Consider the following 14,223-nt stretch of genomic DNA (forward strand, 5'->3'; position numbering starts at 1 on the left):
TCAATGTTGTCAGCTGAGTCGTTGGTCCTTTCAACGCACGGTATGTGAGGGTACACAATTAGAGGTGCATGACTACAACGGGGATATGCCACAACATGTACTGTACTAGTGATTACTTTGACTCGAAGAGCGTGGCGACAATGCCAAAGAGCCAGCACACCATCATTGTGCTGTCCCTGGCGCTCTCATGGATGCTAACCTTGGGGTCTTGGCCCGTGCAATCCAAGGTGGCTGGTTCCTTGCCCGACTCGTCTGGGTACTCGAGCAGATAACAGCCTCGCTGAGCCTTGATTAAGCGTGGGAGGTCGATGGCGGCACGCTGACCGCGGGGGACACCGCCGTGGCCAGAGCCAGCACGGGTCACACGAGGAGTGAAGCGGCGGCGCTCGTATCCTCGGCGGCACGCAGGTGGGGTGACCAGAATCTTGGCGACACGGTGGTCGTTGGGCGCAAACGCGCGAATAATGCGACGGATGTCGTCCCATGCCTCGATCTGATAGCCAATGTGTTCGTCCAGGATCATCTTGATCTCGTCGAGACGCCAGCGTGGGGTGCCGACCGCAGACTCGAAGACGTACTCGGTTCCCTGGGTGAAGAAGACGCGAGTCGGGACGTGCCACTCTGGGAGTTTGGGCAGACCGCGCGGGGCTGGCAGCTCGACGTCGACAATGCCACCGTGCTTTCCCACTTGGCGAACCCTGATCTGGCTGGGGTGGAACGAGAGCATGCGCAGCTGTGCACGCTCCATGGCATGCTGGGCCTCGGGTGTCGCTTTCACGTCGGTGCCCATCACGCGCTTGAGGGCATGCACAAACATCGTGTTCATGGTGGCACTCCGAAAGTTGGCCGCAGCCTCGGGCCCAACGTGGATCATGCTTGCAGTGTCCCCGCGGCTCGCAAGGTCAAAGACCACACCGGCAGGAACCCAAAGTGCACGCCGGCCAGTGTCCACATACTGCAGGACGCGGTAGGTGTTGCGGAACGGGTTGGGGAGCGTGAGGCGAGGCAGTTCAAGCGGCGTTGGGAGAACCGGAGTGCGGCCTGACCCCACAAACTCTGACCGACGCATGTTGGCGGCAGGAGGCGGTGTGATAGGCTTCAGGGGGGCCAGAGAGTAACCTGGGAAGGAGTGGCGGATCACCTCGGTGACCTCCATGAGGCGCTTGCGCATGGGGAAGTAGAGCTCGACGGCCGTTTGGATCAGCCACCGACGCTCCTCTTCCGGTGTCTCGTTGTGAATGTCAACGAGGACGCGCTGCTCGTCTAGAATGTGCACTCGTGCACAAGCCAGCCACACTGTGGCAGGGTCCATGGTTGGTGCGTCCCACTCGAGGTTGACGGCATTGATGTCGGTCATGACGACGCGCACCGAACGTGGGTGTTCGGAAGCGAGGGGACCCGACGCTGCCTCTGCCTGGGGCGGCGCAAGAGTGATGACGGCTGCAGGGACTGGCGAGTCATTTGAGGGGATTGTAATGGGTGCAGGAACCGGTGCCGACACTCGTGTCTGCGGTTGAGGTGCCGCCGGAGGCGCAGTGGACGCGACTTCTGCTGAAACCGCACGGCGTCCTGCACTCGACGTAAACGGCTGTGGCTTCACCACCCGCTGGCGGGACGGCGGCTTGGCAAGCACGGGAGGTGCCGCCGTGGAACACGCGGGGCTTGGACTTTTGGAACGTTCAGATGAGGGTACCGGAGGCAGTGGTCGTTCGGGCGAGGCGATTTTTGATGAACGCTGTGGTGAAGAAGACTGCTGCGGCAACGTCTGCACTGGAAGCTGGTCTGGGGTCCCAGGCATGCTCTCGCTGTCCGCATCGTCGCTGTCATACATCTTGGTGAGCTCGGGCGTTGCACTGCACAGTGCGTTATCGGCAGAGGTCGTATCATAGACTGCCTTTGTCGACGGCCTGCGAAAGCGCGAGGCCATGTTGCCCAGGTGCGTCATGATGGGCGATCCGAGACTGCCCTCGGAGGCGAGGCTCGTGGATGAGGTGGACGTGGGAGAGACGGAGACGGGGCTGGGCGGTGATGTTGCTCTTTTGGCTCTGAACGAGGTCTTGTTGTTGCCCCGTCGGTGACCATATGGTGGCCAAGGGATTGTGGCGATGGTCATGGTGGTGGGAGAATGAAGTGGTGGGAAGGGGGGTGTTGGGGGTTGATCGTCTCACGATAGCAACGCATTTGCACCTTTTTGAGACGAGCTGCCCCAACAGATGTCCTGTGCTGTCATTGTCTCTCTGTCTCACTCTGTCTCTCTTTGGTCTCCTAGCTCACTCTCTCTCTCTCGTCAATGCTTTCCCATCCAGGCAAAAGGATGCGTGCTACTGCGAGCTGCCGCCCCCCCAACTCGAGTGCTGGCCGCCTGCACCGGTCGTTGAAACCACGGGGCAAAGGGAAAGCGGCGCGGCTGAGGGGAGATGGGCGATAATATGCTTATGGCTGACGGCGAGCGGGCTCAGCGCTGCGGGCTGTGGGTATGCAAAGGCAGCGGCTGCGTGCGAGCAACACCACGCTGCCATGTCCCTGCAATGGGTGCAATGGCGGGCAGGTCAATGCTGTACGGAGGAACGGAGCATTTTAACCCGCGCCTGTTCTGATGGCTTGCAGCGGCCTGTCAGTTGTGCCGCCAAGGAACACCAGGTCGGCTGGCGCGGCTGGACCGTTTGAGCGTTTTGAGCGTTGCGAGCGCACAAGAGCGCAACGACACCGTTGATTGGGAAACCTCGGGAAGCCGCCGGCCGCTGGCCGTTGGAGAGCGACACACTCCTGTTGCCCTGGACAATACATGTACAGCAAACTGTGCAGACAGATGGATACACGCGGCTGGCTGACGCGCCCCCAGTCTTTAGTAACGTCTTGGCTGTTGGTTTTGAAACAGTAGTGAGAGTGCCGCCGCTGCGCGGTGTGCACTGCCCGTGTTGCCGATAGCGCGTAATGTACTGCACTTACGTTGGCTCCCTCAATCCTGTACGGCCTGTACCCGACCGTCCCGTGTTTCGGGGGCTTGGCATTCGATGGTGTGTTGCAAAACGCGCGGATTGGTGCAGCAGCAAGCACACACACCCGTACTGTACACCGTGCAACACGGACGTGCACTGCTACATATCCAGTGGCCAGTGGCCAGTTACAAGGAACAGCCAGTACGCTCTCGTGAGACAAGACACACGCGCCAGCAACAGCAACAGCCGTTGGGTGGTTGAGACACGACAATCCAACCGAAGAGGGCATGGCAACACCGACGGAAGCTCCATGCATGCCTGCGCATGTCTTTCTGCGAACATCGAGGATGGGGAGGACGCCTCTTGGCCTCTTGTCAGATGGTGACGATGGCGGTGAGGGATCCTCCCTCCCACGGCGAGTCGTCTCAGTTCAATGGCCGAGACGTGAAACACTGCAGTCTTGAGAAAGGCAATGCATGCATCGTTGCGACTACTGCACACACCACAGAACCACAGTACGGCATTGCGCGTCGCGTTTCAATGCATCCACCATTTCCGAGAAGCCGATGGAACCAAACAGCTCGCTGATCCCTGGTGGTTGCCGGGATCGGCCGATGATGACAACACCCGTCGATCCCCGTCAACAAGTGGTCGCATGACGGTTGAGTTCGACCAGTCTCTGTCTGTTAATGTCGCCAATCGTCCACATCGATTTCAGTCTTGCCTGTTGGGTGTATCTTTTGGCTGTGATGACGAGCAGAGGCCCCGTGGTCGCGTGGACAAGAGGAGGCAGGGAACGCACTACCCACTTTCGAGTCAGCCATGTCCCCGAAATCTCTCCATCACACAATGTCCCGTCCAACTGACCTCTCCTCACTGCGAATGCCAGCTGCCTCGGATGTGGGCTTCAAGCCGGTTCCAGAAGGTCTTGTCGCTAGCGTCCACGTTGTCCGAGCGGGCGAGATTCTCGTGCCCACAAGCCGTCTGATGGCTCGCCCACCCATCGACGGTCCCGCAAGCATCCCACTGCCCGTGTTCGCTTTCGTCATCACCCATCCGTCCGGCCGACGGGTCGTGTTTGACCTGGGGCTCAAGGCTGACATCAGTCTTTACTCGCCAGACATCCTCGAGTTTGTCGCATCCACAATGCCCTCCACACCACCCCGCGCCGACGTCGCACACCTGCTCGTCGATGCTGGGATGGACTTGGCCAGCGTTGAGGCTGTCGTCTTCTCACACGCCCACTTCGACCACACCGGTACCATCGCCCTGTTTCCTCCTTCGACATCTCTCATACATGGCCCAGGCGGTCTGTCCTGTCTGCCTGGATACCCCGAGAACCCAAACGCATCCCCCATCACCGTAGACATTGCCCCGACTGACAGGTCGGTGCGGGAGCTAGGGGCCTCCGACAAGTGGGTCCACGTCGGCGCCTTCCGTGGGGTCGACTACTTTGGGGACGGGTCGTTCCATATCCTCGACGCACCAGGCGTGAGTTTAACTGGACCTCCCCGGGATCTTGATCTTGACTTGACTGACCGGCAGCATATGCGCGGCCACCTCACAGCGCTTGTGCGCACTTCCACGGCGCCGGACACATTCCTCCTTCTGGGCGGCGACGCAGCACACATGCGCGGGCTGTACTCGTGTCCGTGCTCCATGACAGTGGGCATCTTCGATGGCGGATGCATGCACGCAGATCTGGCTGTGGCTTACGACACCATGGCCAAGGTTGCACGCATGGAACAGGAAGACAACATTTGTGTGGTGCTATCGCACGATAAGGAGTGGGCCGAGGTGCTGGGCGCTGGATGGCAAGTGGCGGACATCTCCGACTGGAAAGCCAAGGGATACAAGGACAAGGTGGCAGACGCCGAGCAGGCTGCCAGGTATTGGATATGATTGTACAACTGTAAACACGTACCGCGGGACGACCGCACTGTACACAGGTTACAATGTCAGGCATGGCAGCGCGACAGACGACGGCACAGAAACAGAGCACGCAGTTTGTCACAGATGGGCCGAGTCGGTCGCAGTATAACCTTGTCGCGCATCTAATGCAACAACTGACCATCTTCCTATTCCCCCTCTACATTAGCATATCAGCACATCAGGGTCTCCGCCGTCTGCTTGACAACAAAAAGAGTACAGTGGTCAAGTACAGTACCGCCCCAATTGCCCGTATCGCGCATCCAGAGGCAAGCAAACAGTCATTCTTATTCTCCTACGACAGACCAAGCCTATATCTTTCATTTCCCTCCTAACGATTCCCTTGACAATTCCCTTGACAATTCCCTTGGGCTGGTTCACACCCCACTTAGGCGTCATCCGTTTCCTTGACCTCGGTGCTCTTAAACTTGCGAGCAGACACGCGGCGCTCAAAGAGCACGTCGAGCTCACGGAAAGTCCTGTCCTTGCATTCGGGAAGACGGAAGTAGGCCCAAACGAGGATGAGGAAGCAAGAGCCACCCTAGACATGTTAGCCATGCAACTCGATCGTTGTATCACTGCACCGTCTACTCACCCAGAAGAAGCCAGCCTTTCCCTTCCAGTTCCAGGCGGTGGGGTTAATCTGGTAGGTGCAGATAATGCCGACAACCACACTGGTAATGTTGTAGGTGATACGAGCGAGCCCGACCGTCTTGCCACGAAGACGAGTGGAGGAAACCTCGCCCACGACGCAGTAGGCAATAGGACCGACCGTTAGGTCGTAGAAAAGCACCCAGAGAATCACAAAGGCGGCCTGTACCCATCTGGCGGTCTCGCTGTTCTCGGCGGGGAACGCCAGGCCGCCGATCACAAACAGCAAGACACAAAGCACCGAAAGTCCCGTGAGGTAAATCGTACGTCGACCAAAGTACGTAAGCGTAATCCATGAGCTGCATGTGCCGACAAAGGCGATGGCCATGGTGCCCAGACCGAGCTTGAACGCGTTGGCAGCGGAGAGGCCAGCTTGTTCAAAGTAGTAGGTGGGCATGTTGGCAAACGACGATCCCGAGAGAATTTGTCCGGCCCAGCCAATGCACGCAATCTCTGTGCGGCGAAGGTCCGTGCCTTTGAAACAGTCCCAGTACGACGAACCCGTCTCGTTGTCGATTTCGAGCTGGTTGGTTCTGACCATCATGGCCACAGTGTTTGCGGGGTTGAGCTTCTCCGACTTGCTCTGCAGGCGGCGAACCGAGTTCTCAGCCTCGGGAAGGCGACCGGCACGAACGTAGAACCAAGGGCTCTCGGGAGCCATCCAAGCCAGAATGAAGAGGGGGATCGGCCAAACCCACTGGACAGCCCAGGGGATCTTGTACGACCACACGTCGGTGCGGTGCTGGATTCCCTGGAGCACACCACTGGCGATGAACTGGCCTAGACGACGTCAGTGAATGCTAATGCTTTAACGCTTACCGATAACCCAGCAGAGGTTGATATAGGTAGTCATGTAGCCACGAAGGCACAGCGGAGCGACCTCGCTGGCGTAGCTGACCGCCGACTGAGGCATTAGAAAGGTTCGAAACGCTGGGAAAATGTTTAAAAATACTCACGCTCGAGAAAGCTCCCCAGGGGATACCACACAGCAGCTCTCCAACAAAGAGCATCTCAATGCTGGTACTGAAGAAAACGACAAAGATGAAGGCCGTCATGAGGACGAGTGAGATCTGGATGGTGTGGCGGTAGCCGTAGCGGTCCTGGAACCACGAGGCGATAAAGATGCCACTGCCAGGTGTTAGATACAGTACCAGTTGGTTGCGACCAAGGTACACTTTACTTACATGACATTTCCAATGGTGGGAGCCTGGCCGACAGCAGTCTGCCACTGCACGGGGAGCTGCCACCCATGGGCTTCTGTGTAAGTTCCAAACTTCTGGCGATAAGGTTCGAGAGCCAAGATCGAGCCAAGGAGGTAAGTGTCGTATCCCTAAATGTATGAGCATGACGTGAACCTTGTATTCATGGGACTAACCTCCATGATGATGACAAGACTCATGGCAAAGGACCAGAAGATGGCAGTCGGGTACAGGCGGAAAGCCTCCCGGAGGCTGATTTGGTGCTCGGCCTCTTCGGCCGCAATCGCGTCCTCACGGACTTGATTCCACCCCTCAGCTACCTTGAGATCGTCCATGTGCTCCAGCTGCACATCGTGTGCAAAGGGTTTCCCGGCTTCGTTGTTGTCGACAATGGGATTCGTCATGAGGCCTGCCAAAGTGGTTGTAGTCTGGGGAAATTCTCTCTCGGGCCATGTTGCGGGGTCCCTTTATGGGCTTGCAGATTGGCCCCAGAGGGCCCCCAATGACTGGAGCCCTTGTGCTCCTGCCTTCTCCGCGATCCGGATGGGAGCAACGGCGTAGAGGACAACATGTCGCTGTGTCTTCGGTCAAGTGTTAGCATCGCTGCCACGGCGAACAGCGCCGAATTTCCCAATGGGGCAACTTCGGTGCCGGATCGGCGCGATGAGAGTAGCCGAGACGCCGATGTTCCACAACACTCGGACTGGGCCCGACATTCTCTCATGTCTCCACGCGCAACTCTTCCCCGAACTTTGTCCGTTCTACTCCATCCCTCACTCATGGATCAGATTACTAGGCTCACTCTCCGACACTGCCATCGACGTCCTGAAGTATGCCCTCTGACAGGCGGCCCGCCGCCCCTGCCAAGCGCCCGTCCTGCCAGCTATGCCGAATGCGCAAGGTCAAGTGCGTTATGGAGCCAGGGAGTGGGAGATGCAACTCGTGTATCTCGCTCAACCGCGAATGCGAACAGTCACAGGCCAGAAAGCGTCCAGGCCCCGTCAGTCGGTGCGTCTTCGCTATGGGAGAGGAGACTGACGACCTACATAGCTACGCTCGTGAGGCCTCATCCAGTCGCCAACGTACCAGTCCCCGGTCCAGCATTGGACCTGAAGAGCTGGCGACTTCTGCTGGACCAAGCGATTTACCATCCACTGCTCCTGGCCCGATCCCCCTGCCAGGTCTGGCGGACTGGCTGCAACCATCTAGCGGAGCGGACCTGTCGTACTTTGAGCAGGAAGGGGGGTACGACTGGCAATGGCTCCAGATCATGCGGGCGCCTGCAACAGAGCAACCATTGCAGGACAGTCCCACCACAAGCACGTATGCGATCGGATTGCCTTCCGATGTCGCCCCAGTGCCACGGTTGTTGCGAACGGTGAGCCAGACAATGTTGAGCACGCTGACGATAGTCTGTATCGCAAACATCACATAGCGGAAGGGACCCACACATCGAAGACTACATCCCGTGGAACGGTGTGATGCGCATCCTAAACGCATACCATGCGTACCTCTAGTGAGTGGTTGTGTGTGACTTTCATCACTGACATGCTAGTCCTCTGATGCCGATCGTCCATTGGCCCACCTTTGTTCAGCAGCTCGTCGCCCGGCACGATGAACGCGACCGGCGATGGCGAGCGTTTGTGTTTTCCTTGCGTACGTCAGCGTACACTCGGCAGTCGCTGACTTGCACAGTGGCATACTCCATTGTCCAACTACCACGGGCTACGCTGTCGTTTTTGGACATTACGGAATGTGTGCGACTCCACCAGGAGTGTTTTGCATCGTCCAAGGCGTTGCAGAACTGGAGTTTGAAGGACATTGCCATCATTGATATTGCGTAAGTTACTGCGTTCTGACGTTGGCTAACAGGAACAGCACCCTGTAGTAAGAAGATACCTGTGCCATTCGGCTCAAACTAACCACATACTAGCTGCCAGCACATCTATCTGGCCACGATCATGCGAAAGCACCTTGCCAACACCACACTCACCAAGGCGATCCGGTTAAGCTTCGAGTTGAAGTTGCACCTGGACGAGCCCCCGCCAGGAATCGACAGTGTGGAACAAGAGGTGCGCCTACGCATCTTCTGGTTACTCTGTGCGCTGCAAGGGCAAATTTGGCCATGCTAATACCAACCCAGACGGATCTGACAGGACCATCACCGTTCTGGACGAAAGCTTCATGCTCATCTCGGACGGAGACGTAACTGCGCCCTATCCAACGGCAGTCGACGATGAGTACATCACCAGGGCAGGTTCCTTCCCGCAGCCGGCTGGGAAAACATCAGTCCTCGCCGGCTTCCACCATATCTCTCGACTCTTCCATCTCCTAGGCCTAATCCTGGCCACATTACGCTCTCGGCGATCGCAATCACGGCCAAGGCCTGTACCACCTGGTCTCTTGGATTTGTTGAATGCTCCCTCCCTGTCGTCATCGGTCTTCACCGAGTCGTTCAACCGCATCCTCGACGACCTGCCACACGAACTGCGATGGCAAGTGGGCACCGACTACACCCCAGTCGGCGGCGACGGCAAAGTTGGCAGCGACGCATTTGCAATCTGCCGTGTAAACTTGTTAATCACCCAGGCCCTCATACGGAGCGCTATCCAGCAGTACGCTTTTGCAAATGGAGAGGATGACGCCGCGTTGCATGTCTCCCCGCGCAAACTTGTCCTCGACATGCTCGACTCGATGTCCACCGAGAGTCTCACTGCCAACGGCGACTCGTTGCGCATGAAGGTGCTCTACTTTTTCTTGTCCGAGACACAGCAGCAGCCCGGGGCCCAAGATGCCAGCACCACGCCGTCGTATAACTTTGAGCTCCTCTCACAGGTGAGTGTGGTCCCACCGTCCCGTCCTTTGCCGCGCCGTCTGACAGAACCCCAACAGTACCTTCGCTTGCGAGAGCAACAGGAAGCGAATATTCTACATGAGGCCGCCAACAGCTCAGAAGGTAGCCGAGCCGCATCGCCGTCCGTTGCACCCGAGACTACCTAGCTCTGCAAAACATCCTATCTATGCATAATGCCTCGTGTCGTCGCTGCAGCTGTTACCCACCCACCTGTACCCATTTGTGCGTGTACGCCGTCACTTTCGGTGGGGCCCCCATGTCGGCAACCTAACCCTGACTGTCCTTCGGCCATCGGCCATGTTCCGTGCTGCCCGAGTCCAAAGACTGCGCTTCGGACTCCGACATACGGACAGGGATGCTGCTGCTGCTGGTGCTGAATTGCATCCTCTTTGCGGTGGAGCCATTCATGGTATATATACCTGAGGTGCACGTCGACGACCAAAGGAGACATGGACGTCCCGTCACCCTCTTGAGCACACACCCAACCACCCCGTTTTTCGTCCCACCATGCCTGCCGTCCAGCTCTCCACCTCGTGGCCCTTTGCCGCCCTGGTCGGTGCCGTCTCGGTCGGCTACACCTTGCTCTCTCAGCCCATCAAGACCTCGGGCGGTCAGAGCACTGCCCGTAACTGGGCATCCTGGTCCAAACGCTTCGACGACGTCGACTTTTGGATGAAGATGGCCTTTCCGATGTACATGCTCCATCAATTCGAAGAGTACGGAATCGATCTTCGCGGCAGACACTTCTTCTTTATCGAGACGCTGTGCGGACAACTGGTAAGTGTTCGTGGGTCATGTCAATCGACCGACCAGAGGACAGCTTGGCGTCATATCACTGCGCATGTTTCTAACGCGTGTCGTAGGGCTACCCTCTGGCTTCCTGCCCCATCAGGCCTTGGCACCTCACCTACGTCAACTGCGGTCTTGTCATCTGCAGTGCTCTTCGCTGCCGTCTCCGCAACGCTGCTCCCGTCCTCGGCTCCAACTTTTACGGCATGTGCACCATCAACGCCCTGATCCACATCTCGTTCTGCATCCGAGCCGGTGAATACTACAACGGCGGACTCGCTACTGCCATCCTCATGTTGTTCCCTAGCGGTATCCTGTGCTTCCGCGCTCTGCTCAAGTCGGGCCAGGTTACGCGTGCTGGCGTCGCGAGGAGCTTGCTGGTGGGAGTCGTCGCACACATTGGTGTCCTGGGAGGATTGAAGAGCAGGGCTGCCGGCTTGCTCACCGACGTCCCTTGGATGATCGAGGAGTTCCTTTCGCTCGTCGTGTTGATGAACTTCCACCTCCCTGGCTTTTGATGATGAGGCCACAGACATGATGACCATAAGAAGCATCCTGGGTTGCTGGTCTGGTGTGCACAACTGCCAGCTGCGGGGATTATTTTATCCGTAGCCTGCACAGTGGCACACGTATGCACCATGAGTAACTATCCTGCAGCAGTGGATTTGCTGTGACGACGGAGTGGCGGACGGTTGCAAAATACCCCCCTACGCTGCCTACGCTCATTGCCCACCTCGGACTGTGATCCACCCGGCCAGTGCACACAATACAATCCACATCCCCGTCTGACATCGCCGTTACCTCGGGCCGACTACATATAGACGCCGCAGACGAGCACCTCGGCCAATCTTCGGCAGCGCCTCTTGGCTTGGCGTTTTACCACTTGTCGATGACGTTTGTATAAAGATGGGGTATGGGGCCCCTTTGGAAACACAGCAACTCCCAACGATCCCAAACCTTGCCATGCGGTTCCCTGTCGTCTGTTACTTGGTCAGCACTGTGGTCTTCGCTGTCTGCCAGGCAGCCACCCTTCCTCGCGGCAACCGGACAGTCGCCAACCAGCATCTACAGACTTGGTGGCACCCAACTGGCGAGATCAACCCCAGCACACCCGTGCTCGATGGCAACGTCCGGCAGTCCCACGTCTACACCATCCAAGTCGCTGCAGACAAGACATACTACGACTCGTTTGTATACGAGTCTATCCCACGCAGCGGGTATGGCCAGCGCCTCAGCCCGACCAACGATACCCTTGGTGGAAACACCGACGGAGTCAGCATCGAGGGTGTCGCCGGCATCAACATGGCATGGACCCAGTTTCTGTATGCCACCGACGTGACCGTCAAGATTACCCGTGGTGACGGATTCGCTCCGCCGGACCCATCAAAGGTGGTCATCCGGCCCACGACACTGACCTATCGAATGTCGACAGACGGCCAGTCCCTGTACATCAAGGTGCCCTACTCGGACCGAGAACAAAAATTCTCAGTCGAGTTCCAGGACGACCTCTGGAGCTACCGCGGCGGTGGCACGGACGGCCTGTTTGTCCAAGACGTGGACCCCAACGGTCCCAACTTTGTCCTCAGCTACAACTCTAGTAACCCTGTCCTGGGCATAGAGCCGACCAATGCCCTACTCATCTTCGCTAGCCCGTTCCCTCCCTCGTCTGAGGTTCCAGACAAGTCGCGCCACAGTACGTATGTTGTCCCCAAAGGTCATGTTGCAAGCCTTCAGAACGTCACCCAGTCCACCGTCTATTTCCCTCCCGGAGTGTATTGGTTTGGAGGCGCCAACCACGGAATCCTGTCACCCAGTGTCGACTGGGTGCACTTTGCGCCGGGCTCGTACGTCAAAGGCGCCATCGAGTACAACACGACAGCGAGCCTTGTTAAGGCTACTGGCTACGGCGTGCTGTCAGGTGAACAATACGTCTACCAGGCCAACGTCGCCGACGGCTACACCAATAACAAGAGCGACGCCACCTCTCTTAGAATGTGGTCTGGCAGCCTCACTGCCAATCAGACTTGGATCTGCCATGGGCCCACCATCAACGCGCCCCCGTTTAACACAATGGACTTTCATGGAGCACCTGTTTCTCACGTCTCCGACTACAAGCAAGTCGGGGCCTTCTTCTGGCAGACGGATGGAATGGAAGTGTACCCAGGCAGCACCTTCAGCGATATCTTCTACCACGTGGGGGACGACTGCGTCAAAACGTACTACTCGGATGTCGACATTCGTCGCCTCGTGGTGTGGAAAACGACCAACGACCCCATTTTTCAGATGGGTTGGGCCCCTCGCAACGTTACCAACGTCACGGCGTCTGACATCAACATCATCCACGCTCGATACCCAGGAGCCAACATGGTGGTCCCGAGCGCCATCATTGGCGCTTCGCCCAACTACCTCGACATTTCGGCCACACCAACAACGCCGACCTCTCTAGCCACATCGCAAACTTTGAACTGAGAAACCTGCGCTGTGAAGGGCTATGCCCGTCCCTCGTTCGCCTCAACCCCCTCCAAAACTTTGACAATTTCACGGTCGACGATGTCTCCATCGAGTCATTCCCTCCGTCCGACACGGGCATCGGAATGAGTATGATCAACAAGTTTACCGATGGGAGCGGCGCACTCGTTAGCATCGGCGGACAGTCTCCAGGCGGCGTTGGCCTGACGATCAAGGATTACTATGTCGGAGGGGAGAAGGTCAGTTTCGCTGCCAACAACTGGCAGAGCACAAAGGCGGGAGAAATGAACATCGACGCGGCGTATTGGGGCCACTGGACCATTGAGTAGATGGAGGATGGTGATGAATCGATTAGCCGACGCACCACTCATGCACGTGCACCGAGCCCACAACAGGATGTTGTTGTTCCATAGCGTCGTCTGGGGTCACCACTTGGGCTGTGTCCCCGTCTTTTTCCCCCTTTCTGTCCCAAACTCAGAAGGTTTTGCCGTCGACCGCTTGTCACATCCGAGGGTTCTCCGCCAGGTTCAATACACGTGAACCAGTAGTGGTGGATGTAAGTGCAATCACTTCACCAAGCTGAATGCGCGCTGGGCACATTGAGTCAATGGACGGTGCCTTCATGCCGTGCGATGGGGGATTGGACCAGAGGTCGATGAGGCTGTGTTATTCATCTTCCGCCGGAGCACAAATACGACCGTATGTAGCTGCCACCCTTTACTGGCGGCCAGCGCTGGTAAAGTCAATCCTCGGTATGATGTTGTCGCACACTCTCTGGTGATGGTCCCCATCTATTTTCTGCTTTAATTAGTACATGGGCGCTTGCAGTTCACGTACCATATACCCCACATGGGACCGGGTCTTCTTCATCGAATACCAGGCGATGGAAGACGTGCCTGTTTGGCGCCAGTCGGCCACTCCAACGAGGCGACCAACTATGTATTTCAGCTCTTGATCTCGAAGATACATACAGTACGGTGTGTAAACTTCCTGCAGAAGAAGGACGGTAAGACGGTAATTGGATGCGCACGACGACGCTCCGTCCCGTGACACTTTGTAAGCGCCAACCAGTGCCTTTTCCTGCAGATAGCGGTTACAGAACAATACCGGCGGAAACACGAACCGAAACACCCAGGCAGGCCACCAGGTCGAACTAATCGAAACGACCCGGCGGTGGACACTGCCTCCGATAGGAGACACGCAGGACAGCCCTGTCCTACGACGCACCCGCGGACAAGATCACAAGATCATGGCAACCCACGCACAAACAACGTGATTCGGGGCTCCACGGCGCCACCTTCCGAGGTCTTCAAAGAGAGGCCGAGATCTTCTTCGGTATTTCCATAGAAATGCCCCACGGTCCTTGACTGGAGGCTACGTTTCCTTCGAGACC

The 14,223-nt window shown here is 57.5% G+C and overlaps 7 protein-coding genes across 7 annotated transcripts; 5 read left to right on the forward strand and 2 right to left on the reverse strand.

Moving 5' to 3' along the window:
* Positions 1 to 112: 112 nt before the first annotated feature.
* On the reverse strand, positions 113 to 2,113 carry EHS24_003602 (uncharacterized protein; the record flags this gene model as incomplete). Its single annotated transcript, XM_028619265.1, has 1 exon — positions 113 to 2,113. The coding sequence occupies one exon, from the start codon at positions 2,111 to 2,113 to the stop codon at positions 113 to 115; it is 2,001 nt and encodes a 666-aa protein (XP_028472439.1).
* Positions 2,114 to 3,788: 1,675 nt separating this feature from the next.
* Positions 3,789 to 4,841, forward strand: EHS24_003603 (uncharacterized protein; the record flags this gene model as incomplete). The annotated part of the gene is made up of 2 exons (XM_028619266.1): positions 3,789 to 4,430; positions 4,485 to 4,841. The coding sequence occupies 2 exons, from the start codon at positions 3,789 to 3,791 to the stop codon at positions 4,839 to 4,841; spliced, it is 999 nt and encodes a 332-aa protein (XP_028472440.1).
* A 415-nt stretch (positions 4,842 to 5,256) lies between these two features.
* EHS24_003604 (uncharacterized protein) lies at positions 5,257 to 7,122 on the reverse strand (the record flags this gene model as incomplete). Its single annotated transcript, XM_028619267.1, has 6 exons — positions 5,257 to 5,409; positions 5,464 to 6,299; positions 6,339 to 6,423; positions 6,476 to 6,647; positions 6,704 to 6,849; positions 6,895 to 7,122. 6 exons carry the CDS (start codon positions 7,120 to 7,122, stop codon positions 5,257 to 5,259), a joined length of 1,620 nt encoding a protein of 539 aa, XP_028472441.1.
* A 942-nt stretch (positions 7,123 to 8,064) lies between these two features.
* EHS24_003605 (uncharacterized protein) lies at positions 8,065 to 9,718 on the forward strand (the record flags this gene model as incomplete). The annotated part of the gene is made up of 9 exons (XM_028619268.1): positions 8,065 to 8,096; positions 8,154 to 8,234; positions 8,274 to 8,374; positions 8,414 to 8,558; positions 8,597 to 8,605; positions 8,652 to 8,818; positions 8,862 to 8,958; positions 9,103 to 9,553; positions 9,611 to 9,718. The coding sequence occupies 9 exons, from the start codon at positions 8,065 to 8,067 to the stop codon at positions 9,716 to 9,718; spliced, it is 1,191 nt and encodes a 396-aa protein (XP_028472442.1).
* Positions 9,719 to 10,079: 361 nt separating this feature from the next.
* On the forward strand, positions 10,080 to 10,879 carry EHS24_003606 (uncharacterized protein; the record flags this gene model as incomplete). Its single annotated transcript, XM_028619269.1, has 2 exons — positions 10,080 to 10,349; positions 10,436 to 10,879. The coding sequence occupies 2 exons, from the start codon at positions 10,080 to 10,082 to the stop codon at positions 10,877 to 10,879; spliced, it is 714 nt and encodes a 237-aa protein (XP_028472443.1).
* Positions 10,880 to 11,324: 445 nt separating this feature from the next.
* EHS24_003607 (uncharacterized protein) lies at positions 11,325 to 12,830 on the forward strand (the record flags this gene model as incomplete). The annotated part of the gene is made up of 1 exon (XM_028619270.1): positions 11,325 to 12,830. One exon carries the CDS (start codon positions 11,325 to 11,327, stop codon positions 12,828 to 12,830), a length of 1,506 nt encoding a protein of 501 aa, XP_028472444.1.
* A 125-nt stretch (positions 12,831 to 12,955) lies between these two features.
* Positions 12,956 to 13,159, forward strand: EHS24_003608 (uncharacterized protein; the record flags this gene model as incomplete). Its single annotated transcript, XM_028619271.1, has 2 exons — positions 12,956 to 13,069; positions 13,097 to 13,159. The coding sequence occupies 2 exons, from the start codon at positions 12,956 to 12,958 to the stop codon at positions 13,157 to 13,159; spliced, it is 177 nt and encodes a 58-aa protein (XP_028472445.1).
* Positions 13,160 to 14,223: the final 1,064 nt, after the last annotated feature.

This window comes from Apiotrichum porosum (genome assembly GCF_003942205.1).
Source record: "Apiotrichum porosum strain DSM 27194 chromosome Unknown scaffold_17, whole genome shotgun sequence".
In the NCBI taxonomy this organism is placed as follows: domain Eukaryota; kingdom Fungi; phylum Basidiomycota; class Tremellomycetes; order Trichosporonales; family Trichosporonaceae; genus Apiotrichum; species Apiotrichum porosum.